This window comes from Oreochromis aureus, linkage group 16 (assembly GCF_013358895.1).
Source record: "Oreochromis aureus strain Israel breed Guangdong linkage group 16, ZZ_aureus, whole genome shotgun sequence".
Lineage (NCBI taxonomy): Eukaryota > Metazoa > Chordata > Actinopteri > Cichliformes > Cichlidae > Oreochromis > Oreochromis aureus.
The window spans coordinates 3,910,290-3,924,476 of record NC_052957.1 but is presented as its reverse complement, the minus strand read 5'-3'; the positions used below and the strand labels follow the sequence as shown (position 1 = coordinate 3,924,476).

The 14,187-nt window shown below is 41.7% G+C and overlaps 1 protein-coding gene across 3 annotated transcripts in view; it reads left to right on the top strand.

The window, feature by feature from the left end:
* Positions 1-14,187, top strand: part of LOC116319962 (histone deacetylase 4-like) — a 117,991-nt gene that overhangs the window by 95,872 nt on the left and 7,932 nt on the right. For all 3 annotated transcript variants that reach the window (XM_039600044.1, XM_039600043.1, XM_039600045.1), the window contains 6 exons: positions 1,057-1,112; positions 1,292-1,379; positions 2,409-2,528; positions 2,624-2,721; positions 8,760-8,878; positions 9,599-9,732. In XM_039600044.1, coding sequence (XP_039455978.1) covers positions 1,057-1,112; positions 1,292-1,379; positions 2,409-2,528; positions 2,624-2,721; positions 8,760-8,878; positions 9,599-9,732 — 615 coding nt within the window. The remainder of the gene's footprint in view (positions 1-1,056; positions 1,113-1,291; positions 1,380-2,408; positions 2,529-2,623; positions 2,722-8,759; positions 8,879-9,598; positions 9,733-14,187) is intronic.

The window sequence follows — 14,187 nt, the reverse complement described above, 5'->3', positions numbered from 1 at the left end:
GCTTGTGCGCACACACACACACACACACACACACGTGCATACTTACACACATGCAGATGGTTCTCCGAGGATCCTTCATGGCCAAATGACCAAATTCCACCTGCACCAACAACTCTATGAACTCCACAGAAAGCCATAAATCTACTGAAGGCTCACATTCACATTCACACTCACACACACACACACTCTCACACACACACACCTGTCTCTGCGTCTGCTACTTTCTGTTTCCCCCCACGTCTGTTTTAATTTAATTACTCTTTTCTTTGTATAGAGAAACTTCACTCACTCACATATATATGGAACCATACAGAGTTCTTTAACCGTGTGTGGGGAAACCAGTAGAGGCAGTTGTCGCTACAGTAATCTTCCGGCTGGCTGCTAATCCGCTGCAGCTGACTCAACATCATTAGTCCAGTTTGCAATCGCTCTACATAAGCTCAAACATCTATCTAATGTCCCCACATTGCGCTGGGACCCTCCAAAAACAATTGCTTGGAGTACTGCCTTGACAAAGTTTGCCTTAACGGACTCATTGTTCCCGTGTGGACACGCATGCACTTTCAGTGGGAGAAGCTAACATCTGTATTCTTTAGAATACAGAAATAGATTTTAATACTTCTGAATGTATTTGTGTTCTTTCTGTTCATCTACACATTACTCGTCCTTACGGGGTAAATAGCGATGCTGGGAAAATAATGTTTTCATTGTTATAGTCCAGTTGTTTTAGCATGCTTTTTAGGTTAATTTGTGATTCATCAGTTGGCTGTAAGTATGAATGTGAGAGTGTGTGGATATGCGTCACTCTCTGTTAGCCCTGTGATGGATTGGACACCTGTCCAGGGGACCCCACGAGGGGCTAATTCACCCTGTGTAGGCCCACTATCCCAAGCCCCCCAAGTTAAATAAGCAATTAAGGAACTGTCCAAATGCACTCTTTATGGATTTCCATGTGTGGGATTTTGCATGCAGCAGTGGATTTGTGAAGACTATTTTTTACTAGTCTTTTAAATAAAGTGAGCAGGCGTGTCATCTGTGATCTGTTTTTGCCGACAGAATGGCTTCGCCATCGTTCGACCCCCTGGACACCACGCTGAGGAGAGCACACCTATGTAAGTAATCCACACCTCATCTTACAAAGCTGTTTTCCTCATCCTCTTACGTTTAGTGTTTCTGTACTTTTTACACAGCACTTACTGTATGATGCGTATAATATTGCCCAGGCATGAATATAAAATTTAAAAATGTCATCATTTTGTTGCTGTCTTCTTCTTTTTTTCCCAATCCTCAGGGGTTTCTGTTATTTTAACTCAGTCGCCATAGCAGCCAAGCTCCTGCAGCAGAGGCTCAGTGTCAGTAAAATCCTCATCGTAGACTGGGTGAGTTTCTCAGTGGGATGTTTGTTACATGACAGCATACCTGTATGCACAGGTACAATATTGGACTTACATGGCAAGAAACTGTTAATGTGGGCTACCTACTCATTGTTTCTCTTTATGCTCGTGTTGCATCCCAGAATGATCCCTTCTGCATAACTACTTTAAAATATTTTTTATACCATAAAGTGTCAAAGAGAGAGACTGTCAGCTGACAAAGGCACAAATGTCTCACTAGCTTCTATTAACAAAGAAAAGAAAATAGCTACTAGATTTATGAGGCAGTAAAAATATAAAAATCCTCATTATGTTATCTGTTCCACTTGATGTTTTTAAATTGCGAGGGGTTATGAACATAGCAGCTGCAAATTGAACTCTTGTCTGGCTATTTGGGTCAGATACTATCCCTTTTTTCTTCTTATAAATAAAATTTATAAGAAGGTATGACAGAGCCTTCGTCGTGTCCAGGAGCGGTGCTGTTCAGTGGCATCCCTGGCTGGTCACGGCCATTCCCCAAAGCCTTTGAAGGGCCTTTTAATTTCCTCTCTGTCTGTCACAGGGGGACGCTGAGTGCAGGCTCATTGTCATGGCACTTGCCTCCAGCCGCCGGGACATTTTTAGAAATTGTGTACTATAGCATTCATAGACATAGACAATGAGGTCATTTATAATTGACGCTTTTGGCAAAAGTGAGCAGCTGTTGAAGTCGAGTGTTTTATTGAATTTTGCTGAATCCTTTTGTGACATCGCAACAGGCTGGAGCGGAGATGATGTAGTCTGGCAGTATAGGACTCACTCTCTGCATCAGTCAGCTGGTCCAAGTGGAGGTGCAGAGATTGATGGTCCGTTTCTGTGAAACTCATTAATTTCCTGAAACCTATTCATCTTAATCCGCCTTAATGACGAGGCAGTCTCTATGTGCCCCTGGTATTTGGTTTTTCTTTGACCGAAGAGATTTAAAGGATAATTGCGCTGAAAATATTATTATATGCTTATTTTTTAATAACAATATGTCCATTATAATCTTTCCAGGATGTCCACCATGGCAATGGCACCCAGCAGGCCTTCTACACTGACCCCAGTGTCCTTTACCTGTCCCTGCATCGTTACGATGATGGGAACTTCTTCCCTGGAAGTGGCGCACCCGATGAGGTAAAGACGCCGAATACTTTTAATAAACTTTTCAGACCCAGCCTTCGGTCAGCCCACACATAACAAACCCAGTCACATGTCTTTGTGCTTCCTAGGTGGGCAGTGGAGCAGGTGAAGGTTTTAACGTGAACATGGCCTTTACTGGGGGACTGGACCCTCCCATGGGGGATGCAGAGTATCTAGCTGCATTCAGGTAAGACGGTGATGTCACTCACTGCAGTCTAATTCTTCCTGTCATAGCCTTGGAGTATGAAGTAGAGCGTGTAACAAATTATCTATTGGTAGCTGTTAAGAACTTATGCTGGTCACCCTTATCCCATCTGATTCCCGTTAGGCATGGTCCTATAACTATACATAAGCTTCCACAGATACAGGCATGGACTCGGTGCAGACATGTACCTGTCTCTCATACATTTTAGTTCATACAGCTGGAAAGGAGAAGGCCTGGATTTGTTCCAGCACTCTTTGAAGACGAGTCCATGTTTGCAACTGTCTGTCCATCTGGCCCGAGCCCGACACATCAAACCAACAGGCCACTGGCTCATCGCGGCTTTAGGCACGCAATCCCCCGGAAGTACACCTTAGCTTCTTAATGCACCCCAGAACCCCGGGTGCTCTCGCTCCCCGTCTCTCTTCTTTGTATTCTTCTCTCTCCTCCTCATCCTCCTCTTTCTACCCTGCTGTTTGCATGTGCATTGATGACAGCCACGTAATGTATGTCATACTGCAGCTATTACTTATAATCTATGACTGAAGCCAGTAGCTGCTGCCTCACTCTCATTCCCTCTACCATCATAGAACGTGCTACTCTCAGGAATTTATGAATAAATAAAACCACAAAAAGAGACTAGTAACCATGCTCTGTATTAAATCACCTTTTAAATGTTAATGACTGTGTTGACAGTTGAGATGAATATAACTGAGAGCTCTCCAATACTAACAGCACAAGAGACCATTAGGAAGACCTTAAATTACTAAGTTATTACTTTTATAACTCTGTATTTATATGTTTATTTGCGTTAGGAGGGGAAAGAATTAACCCTGCACACTCATTTCAAGTTTTAGAAATTCTTGAATAGTTCCAAAAATATAATCATGAAAACACAGTTAAATGAACCAAAGGGAACTTTCACTCAAACTCTGGCTTCCTGTAATTAGGAATTTGCCTCAAAAAAGAGAGTTCACGCTTTTTTTTCATTTACAATTATATAATATTCCATTTTACACTCTTTACACACACTGGACTAACAGTGTTGCCACCATCTGGATGAACTTTTCTTATGCCCTTGTTTTGGTATGTCTGTGTTTGTCCTGGAGTGATGAACATTTGCATATCGGCCTGTGCATGCTCAAGTTGTTTATGCAATTGCGATTCAGCCTTCTTTGCGCGAAAGAGAATAAGAGTTTGGTGTTCGTGAACCTCAGGTCCTGTCACCATTAATTCCCAGAGGCTCCAGAGGTATTGGACAATTTATAGGCCCCACGGGGGCACCAGCAAACCTGTGCGCAGGTCATAGATCTGTCACAAATGCGCACACACACACACACGCATGCATGCATAGTTCTTGCATGCACTCATTGTCAAACAAATGCATCATGCCCTGATTCAAATTTGCATGATTGTGTGCAAAATGTGCACAGTGAAACAGATGTGTAAATGCACACCTTTTATATCTGTTTGCTCACACATCTACAACCCAAAATAAACACCTGGTGAACACAGTTGCTCTTTCACTCTTATTACTTGTGTGTTTCGGTCTTTTCCTTCCTCTCTCTGTCTTGAGGAGGGGATGCGTGCCTTGCAGGCAGTACCTTCCCATTCCTCCTCTGGCCTGTGCCACGTTGCATTTGCAGGGGATCAAGTCTGAGCCTCCAGAAAGCACAGAGAAAAAAGATAAGAAAATTGGCCCTAATGAAAACCAGAAGCACCGTCTCTTTCCCCGTCTCTCTCTCTCTCTTCCTCTCTCACCCCCATCCCACCCACCCCCCTCTTTTTGCCATGAACTTGGAAAGACGAGAGAGGAGGAGAATTAAATTTAATTCAAACCAGCTCTCCGCAGAGCCAGATGACAGGGCTTTGAAGTGTAAGTGTGCGTGTGTGAGTTTTTCGCTCTCTTATTCTCCCTCTTCTCCCGCTCTCCTGTTCATTTTTTATGAACGAAGGGGGGAAGCCTGCAGTTTAACCTTTTGTTTGCTGGTTTGACAAGTGCTGCTCCCTTTAAAGGATCTTTCTTTCTTTTTTCTCGATGAGAATGAATTTCTCTAAGCTTTAAAGCCCACAAATATCTAATTTGGTGGCATTTTCATCTAGACCAGAGCCGGTCATCTTATACAAAATGATAGGATAGTAATACTTTCTTTTTTTTTTTTATTCTGTACATCACAGTACCACTTTTCATGTTACAAAGCTGAAGTACATAGGATCACAGGGCATAATCAAGATCTGGCAACGTATAAATTCAGGACTAGATTAATTACATAAAGATGTGTAGTCCCGAGAGAGGAAGTTTTTCTTGGCTCAAAAAAATGACGGCTATGCCAAGACCTATTGCCGCGTTAACTTGTGTGAGTGTGCACACTTGAAATCATGTTGGGTGACATGTGCCAAATACTAAAAGTGCTCACTGGAATCAGACAAGGAGAAATTACTTGGAGCAGAGTAAATGAAAAAAAGCGTGCATTATAAGGTTGAGCATGGTCAAGTCTTTTAAAGCGGTGCCAAGTGAAGATATGTGTTTGCCTCAACAGATTTTACGCATGGAGATCTGTTCATACAGCTTTGGGAATGCTCCTCAGTCTGTGGACAGGAGCTCCTTCTCTCTGAAAAGACTGAGAAAATACCCCCAGTGATGTCACCGGGCTTATCCTGGCTTGCAGAAACGGGAAGTGTAGGATCCAGTGTTTTCGAACCCGAGCTCTGCTGCATCTATTTTGAGTATTCTTATTAAAGCCGTCTCATAGCTGCGATAAAGTGCTGAAGTGCAACAGCCATTCAGCATTCCTTTGTGCTCTCTGTGCATGCAGACTCAGCTGCACCTGTTGCTAGGTAAGCCAAACAATGCTAAACAAAAGTTTAGACCACATAGCTGTCAAGTAATTGCATTTGTAGTTAAATGTAACTGGGAGACAGCCAGCAGTGGTTTAGATTGGTCAGGATGTCCCATCGCTTACGGCTCGGTCGTAAACTCTCCCCTCCCTTAATTAACAAAAAGTCTTTTTCATCTCAGCGTGCATAGCCTCTGATTCACGCACAATTAGCCCTTCTCAAAACCACTTACTTCCCTCTCTGCCAGTCTGGTAATTGATCACTGTGGCTTTTTATTTGTTTAAATGTCAGGATATTATTCCAGTGGGGTGGGGTGTGGAACTGTCCACACCAGCAGTTTTCAGCATTGTGACCAGAACTAGTTGCTGTCTGTGCTCAAGGTTGGAGGGGAGAGGGTGGAGGAGCCCTTGGTGGTTGAGGCATATCCTTGGCAGTCAAGGTTTCCCACCAAGTCGTGTGTCAGGCCACATAAACGTCTGTGGCAGGCTTCTTTTAGTGTGGGGTCTTTATGGCCCCCAAATGTTAATGGGCCAAGGCTGTATGCTTAAATAAATGTAGCAGTTAGTCAGAGGGTTTAGCAGAAGTCCTTTTTAATTTAACATAAATCCAAACATAATTATCTGTGTTGCTCGTGTACACTTTTGTGTTGTTTACGGCTGTCTGACTTGAAGTATATGAAAGGCTGGAAAACAACAAAAAAAAGATGCAGTATGTCACGTCTTTCGCCTCATTCATCCACTTTTTATTTATGTCTTTACTCGATTAAGTTCACTTTGTTTTTCATCCTATTCGGCCTGACGTTTTCATCTGAAACGCTGCCAGCTGCACGATAGCGCAGTGACGCTCACACTCTGCGTATACTTACTGTCTGGGACTCCCAAAAACCTCCCAGTGCTACCTCCCGCCTCTCCCTCAGACAGCTGTGTGTATGTAGGAGTGTTGTGTTGTGGTGGGGGGTGGGGTGCGCACAGCAAAGGGTTATAATTTGGTGGTGAGCAAGAGATGGAAAAACCTGCGGCCTACGGAGCTCAGGGCACGCTGTTCACCCACAGCTGGCAAACCAACACCGTGTTCCTGAGGTCAGCAAAGTACAGGGGACCTACAACGAAACCCTGTGGTACTCCATCAGTCACAGACCTCACTAAAACGCTACTTGCCCAAATATCCCAGGCCCCCAAAAAATTGTTGTGCCATGCCAGAGGTTCCACAGCGAATGACAGAGACACTTGTTTTGCCATCTGGGAAGTCCTATTTATGAACTCAGTTAGACATTGTAAATTATGCTAAACCAGAATGCTATGTCACATGATATGTCTGTGGCCCTCCTGTTATTACTAGTTCAAGGATTGATTATTACAGGTTCATAATTTATGGAAACCCAATAACATCTAAAGTTTTCATTTCTTAAAAGTTGTATTATTGTTATTTTGTGATAGGACTACAAAAACAAGCTAAATATAAACAACTCTAATCTTATTTTATCTAATCTGCTTGGTCAAAAACCCTTTCTTCAAAACAAGGTCATCCTATAAACCCGACTGGATTTTCCAGCCACAGCTTGCAGTGAATCATTCCGCACTATTCCACTGTTGATTTGATTTCTGTGTATGACACATTGCACACAAGCAGTCAGATGAAGGTTGTACACAAGCAGCCCTCATTCACCACACCCATCCAGTCTTAGTTATCCTCCGTACTTAACACGCATACACATATGCAATTATATCTGTCCTTCCGTTTTTCCTTTTTACTTAAGGTTCATGCGGTGCATTGCACTAAATTTCCAAAGCTTCCACTTCAAACATTTATGTGGCAGTTTTCCTTACCACACACATACTGTACAAACAAACTGATTAGTTGGATGTTTGCTTTGAAAACCATGAAATGGAGAAAAATGCCATTTAGAAAAAAAAAAATTAAAAAATACTGCAATTCATTCACAGTGCAAGTGAATTGTAGCATCCCCAGAGTGGAAGAAAGCAACATCACGAGGGCACTAAAAACACTGAAGGCATTTCTTAGTATATTTATTTTATAGTAGTCCCTGTTACTTTTCTTTTAGCCATCAGAGCTAACACAATACTGATACAAAGCCATATAGCAGTCCCTATATGGCTAAAGATGGTGGCAGTTATTAACATAGTTTTAAGCGTTATTTAGCTACACAGCATTATTATCACTTTGACCTTCAGATCAATCCATTGATCTCAAAGCAGAGGTCAAATCTGACATGATACTTTAAGTCTATATATGGTGCTTTCTATAAGCTGCCAATACACTTCTTCAGGTTCTAAGAATTTTTGTCAATTTTCAAACAATAAATCATCAAGTTAACCTTGAAGAACTTGGTAGATCTAACCCAAATTTTAATGGATTATAAACATGACTACAAAGTTCAACCTTCCGAACTATCGTGTTTAATAACCTTGACCGAGGTAATAGTTTTTTTGGGTATTTATAAATCTGTCAGACCTGAGTTTGTTGATGTCAGCTCTTTGGTTTTCGTGCTTCTTTAATGTCCACGTATGCTTAGTTGTGAGTTCCTTATCCTTTGACACAGTTTCATGTATTGGAAATATGGCAGTGGGAAAAACTAACTGTTTATATTCACATGGGACAGCTGCTAGTAGTGTTATAATTTAATCTTGAAATCTCAGGCTTGGTGGTTTTGATTCTTCTTTTGGTGGTTTAAGCAGCATTTCTTTCTAATCTAAAGTATTTGCTGTATTTAATGCATTTTCTTTTACAAATACATGTTTCATACAGTAAGAGCAGCCCAGTCACCCTGTCATTTAGATCAAATATTAACCATATGTGGCAGTTCAAGAATATCCGGTTGCAAGAATGCCAGTGAAATGTAGTGTGACACTTCTGATAGCCTTCCTTGAAAAATATAATATAATAGTGAGAATTTTCCACAAGGCTGTGTGACAAAATCTAACCTCACTTATCACCAAGGTTTTTGTGATATTTTTGAGAAACACTAGACTTTAAAATTACTTCTGGTTTCTGGCCTTCCTGTGTGGGGCAGCAAGCCAAATAAGAAGCATGCATGCACTGTTATTCATGCAGACGCTGATGTGTAAGGTTGAAATATAGACATCAGAAGCTGAAAACCTTTGACTGTCTGAGATTTAACTAAAATGTTTGTTACGAATACATTACCTTGCCTGTTGTTTCTGCAGGACGGTGGTCATGCCTATTGCCAACGAGTTTGCGCCTGATATGGTTCTGGTGTCTTCTGGCTTTGATGCAGTAGATGGACATGCCCCACCGCTGGGAGGATACAAACTGACAGCCAAATGTAAGTGCTGATTCAAACTGTCCATTTCATTTCTTCTAAACCTGTTTTTTTTTTTTTTTTTTTTTACTATGAGCTGAATCATATATGCACATCTTAAGGCGTGCACCACGTCACTCGTGTCGTATGCTGTGTGATGCTACACTGCTTTCAATGCTATGAAAGACTCAAAAACAAACTCACCCCTTTTGTGTGCAGTGTGCATATCTGACTTACATATTCAGATAGAGACCCTGGCGTGACAGCAAAGAGCTTTTCTAAAACCATCCAGCATATCTCAAATAAGAGCTAGGGGTCTTTGTTGTCAAAGAGGGGGTGTTATGGGTGGGTTAAAGAGGATTGCAGGAAGAGGGGATATGGTAGAATTTAGGGCTGAATACATATATAAGAGTGCCCCACGTCCTGAGAGGAGAAACATCAAAGGCTGTGACCAAGACTAAACGCAAAGCCACATTTATTAAAATTAAACCTGGCTTATATTAGGGCTTGTTTTTTGCCCCCCAGTAAATCCACAGTGCACTCGCTTTCTCTTTTTCCTCTGTGATGCATTCACCCCTTCCTTCATCCGCGCTCCAGCCCCTTTTTTCTGCCTTTTTTCTTTGATCAATATCCAGAAAGGAAGTTAGAGGCTGAATACCATTTCATTCTTCTTCTTCTTTTTTTTCCTTGCTCTTTCTCTCTCCCTCCCTTTGCCATTTCTGCTGTGATTTCCTGTCTGTCCAGGCTTTGGCTACCTGACGAGGCAGCTGATGGGTCTGGCAGGCGGTCGGTTGGTGCTTGCCTTGGAGGGGGGTCACGACCTCACAGCCATATGTGATGCCTCTGAAGCCTGCATCTCTGCTCTGCTTGGCAATGAGGTAAGATGTGAAGAGAGAGAAGGAGAGAATACTTTAAATATTTGTATAAATAATTGTCAAACTGTTCTTGATCAGCACATTAAAGATGACTGTTTGCCTGTGTCAGCTGATATGTGATGATATGTGAAGCACTGATATAATTCCTACACTGGAGTTTGAGCTGTTCCAGTTGAGTAACACTGCAGACTTTCTGTGTACACTTTAAATGAATGATGCTAAAACAAAAAGTGTTACAAATGAATCACTAAGCGATGATTTCGGTTCTTGATTTGCTGTTACAATGTTTTAGTCCATACTACCTGCTGAAGGATGAACCTGTTTTCATAAAAGTTTTATTACTACACCACAAGTTTGTACAATTCTGCATCAACAGCAGGCTGATTTTTATTTTTAACTCATCCAAGTCCAAGCTCTTCATATTTTCTTCGTCTACCCCACCACTCAGACAGGAAGTGAGCACCAAACACACACACATATGTCAGAGGGAGGATTTCCAGGCAGAAGGTTAATTGTGGAGTGTGTAGGTTGGGCAGGGGAGCAGCTCTGTGATTCATGGCTACCCACAGATTTCTTCTAGCTGGTGTCTGATTCATTGCAAAAGAACCACAAAACTGCGGTTAAAGTGGAGATTCTTGAGAGACACTTTATATCAAGGATTAATATCCAGAGTGACATATATTAACATTTATTTTTAGAAAGCGAACAATCTAAACTGTTGCTGGAGTCTTAGCCACAAGCACAGGCTCAGATTGTTGGTTGTCATTGGATTTGTTTCTGTTCCTGCTAAAGCCATCATCTTTGCACTTCTGCAGTATTGTTTAGCAGTATAGAGCACCTTGAAATACATATAAACTACTTACATCATACCATATGGTATAACAATGTATTGATGCAGTGTTATTAACAATTTCCTTGGGACACTAATGCAAAATACTAAAAAGCAATAATAATTACAAATTTACTTTTATCTTACAAACTCTAAACAAAAAGCCTGCATGAAAATCAAAATCAAAATGACTTTTATGAGTATGAGATGTTTAACTGTGAATTTATATCAGTCTAAATTTACTATATCAGTAAATTTGTACATTTGTAGATTTATAATAAGAATAAAGCAGCCTGACGGTGTTCCATGTGGATTTTGGAATCTAATCTATGACCGTATTATTTTATCTAATTATTTAATCTAACACACGAATTATGTTTCTGCTTCCACACTGTCTTCTGTAACGCAAAGATGTTGACCATCGCAGATTAACATTGCAGGGCCTTTCAGTCACACTGTAAGTAATAACGTGTATCCATGTAGCATGTTTCTAAAAAGAATCGTAAAGTGCAGCGTGAGCATGTTAGCGATGTTTTAACCGCTGACTATGTGCTAAACAGATCAAAGAAAGCTTCCAGCTCATGGGAAATGCCTAAACTTGGAGGCTAAATGTAATAACCAGCCTCTCTGTACCTGCACTTTGCCCACCAATGACTTGAAGCTGCAGTACATAGCACTGCCATTACATCTGTTAAAGCTTCAGGAATTCAAGGACACTTCAGAAGGGCGGATGCTTTTTGCTGTCACGAAGGTTTGTGCACAACTTCCAGCTTGAAGGACACTTTCGTTACTCACAGTACCGCCCTGAAGCAAAAATAATATTTTAGGCCAGGGGCTTTGCTTCTAAGGTTTCAGCCGCCTGTAGTGCACCAGTCTCAGCAGGGGTTTGGAGGAGGTACCTGGACGAGTGCCATGGGGAGCTGAAAATTCGAAAATAGGCAGGAGGCAGGGAGCGTCAATTGCCTCGGCTCTGCAGGGCATCCCTCTCACCCGGGGCCCTGTCATTGATACACATCTGAAAGTGGTTACCCTCACACCTCTGCAAGCAGGGTCAGCCTTGGTCTTGGAATCCGATAATAAAAGGAAATGGAGCAATCATTTGAAGTCTGGAGGGAGGAAGCTATTGTTATTAAGGCGTGTGTAAGTATTGTTGTACCTGTGCAGGTCTTCAAAGTCTTTTTCAATAAACCTGGCCACTATACACAAGTCCCAACAACTTGGCTTCATCTTTAATTTAAAAAACAAAATCTTGAATAATGATTTTAAAATATATATATATATATATATATATATAGATAGATAGATAGATAGATAGATAGATAGATAGATGTAGATATAGATATATATATATATATATATATATAGATATAGATAGAGATATATAGATAGATATAGAGATATATAGATAGATATAGAGATATATAGATAGATATAGAGATATATAGATAGATATAGATATATATAATATATATATATATATATATATATATATATAGATAGATATATATATAGATATATGGCAGGAGCCTGACAGGACATGTTGTACGGAAGGCCTTACTGGCATGTGTTGAATGAGCAGACTGGTTTGAACAAAGTTGTGAAGAACACAATGATGTTTTCCCCCTACAAAGATAGAACTACAGTTTGCATGACCTGCTCCGGCTGGCTCTTTGGCAGCAAGTGATGTCAGCTGTTTGAACAAAGGCAGATCACACGGTTGTTTGGTGCTTTGATAGCTGATAGCAAAGAAGAAAAAATAGGCTAAAATGTCCCTGATCAGATCAAAACAGCAGGAAGCAAGTGTTTCTAACGTAATCTCAGCAAACGTTTCTGTAATGGACAAGGAATGTTGATGGAAAACGTCAGTGGGGGATGGAGCTGGAGGGAAAGGATGGAGGCCTGTTTTCTTGTTTTGTTTTTCTGTCCTGGTAATGGCAAAAAAAAGTCTAGGAACAGTGAAGTCTTGCCAACCAGGCTTTGGGTCCAAGGCCAGCTGGGCATCAAATGAATAACAGTCAGAAAAAAAGCTTTTTTTTGAATGACTGAGTACTTTCTTTCTCTTTCTTTGAGACTGTTTTAGTTTGTGCATGTGTGCGTGTTGGAGGGGTGGACTGAGGCATACGATCACTGCTGGTCAGCTGTGCATTTGTTTATGTTGCTTCGAGCTGCTTGGGGGGCGAGGGGTTTGTCTGCAGGTATCATGAACCCAATACATGACTATAACTGAAACACTGTTCATGCTGTTGGTGCTCTTTAGTTGACCATTACTGGGAGGTAATGCGCAAGTACTGCAAAAGACTCTGTATGTTATACATCATCTTCTCTTGCCCTGTATCTCGTACTTTCTGTGTTTTACTCGAACTTGTGTGAGAGTTCTAGCCGTACTTTCTTTGGCAGGTTAAGACAAGCTTTGCTATAATGAGTATTGGGTTTCTTTTGAAAGCAGCTCAAATTAGCTGGTGGGAAAGAGTTAGGGAAGAAAATTGCTGAATGGACTTTACAGGCTCTTTTACCGCTGTAATGCATAATGCTGAAGTTTCTCTAGTTAAATAGCTCATGAATGATGCATTGGCAGCTCCACTAGTCAACTCTGAACTCTGGACTAATTGATGATTGCTCACAAACAGATGTTGGCCCAGCTCGAACCACGGTTGTTAGCAATTATTTGATAAACAACTGGCTAATATGCTAATTGTTACCAGCTGTCAATGAGGTTATTTTGTGCGTTTACACTCCAGTTACAGTAAGACGCTCGACTTCACCTGTCCCCCGCTTTGGATCTGACTGTTCCCCCACTAGAGCAAGGCTAACCCACACCTTTTTTCCAAAAAAGGTCGCCTGCTTTGCACAGTACACATCATTTCCTTGTTCACTTAGCATAACATAATCAACTGGTTTTAGCGACCGCCGACACATGCACATGGACACAACAGTAAACAATGGATGCCTTGTGCGCTTTTTCTTTGCTGAACAAGTGGAATTCCTCCTCTTTCCACTGTTTTGGTTTCAGCCTCTCTTAGGAATGTTTTTACCGGGCCACATTCCTTACGCTTGGCTCATGGCTTTCCATGGTGCCTCAGTTCTGTTGGGCAGGAGTTTTTTTATTTTGGACCGCTGTGTCACAGAGCGATGTAGACCTCCTCAGAGATTATTCAAACCATCATTCTCTCGCACTTCTCTATCAAAGACTGCGACACATTTATAATGACACCAAGATCCAGACATCCGGCCAAGACCAGTACCACCAACTCAAATAAACAGAATTACCATCACAGATGATCTGCTGGAGAAATTTGGGCTTGTGTTAGAGTACGCTTTGCATATCTGTATGTGTGTGTATATGTGCGTTTGCCATACCTGCCGGGGGGGGGGCCCTGGACTACCCTGACAAGAGCCATTAAAGTTTATAAGCGTGAGGCCCAGCTGTCAATCAAGCTGACAGACTGCCCCTGTCCAACTCTGCTCTGACGTGAACCTCACGAAACCCCAGAGAACCCCTGACCTCGCTCTGACAGGGAGCTGACGCAAGCTGGATTTGCACGGGTTGGGTAGGTCTGGGCTGGAACTGGCGTGGGTTATGGTGGGTAGATGGTGGCTGTAGCCTGGAGGTTGGAGGAGTTAGTTTTGAC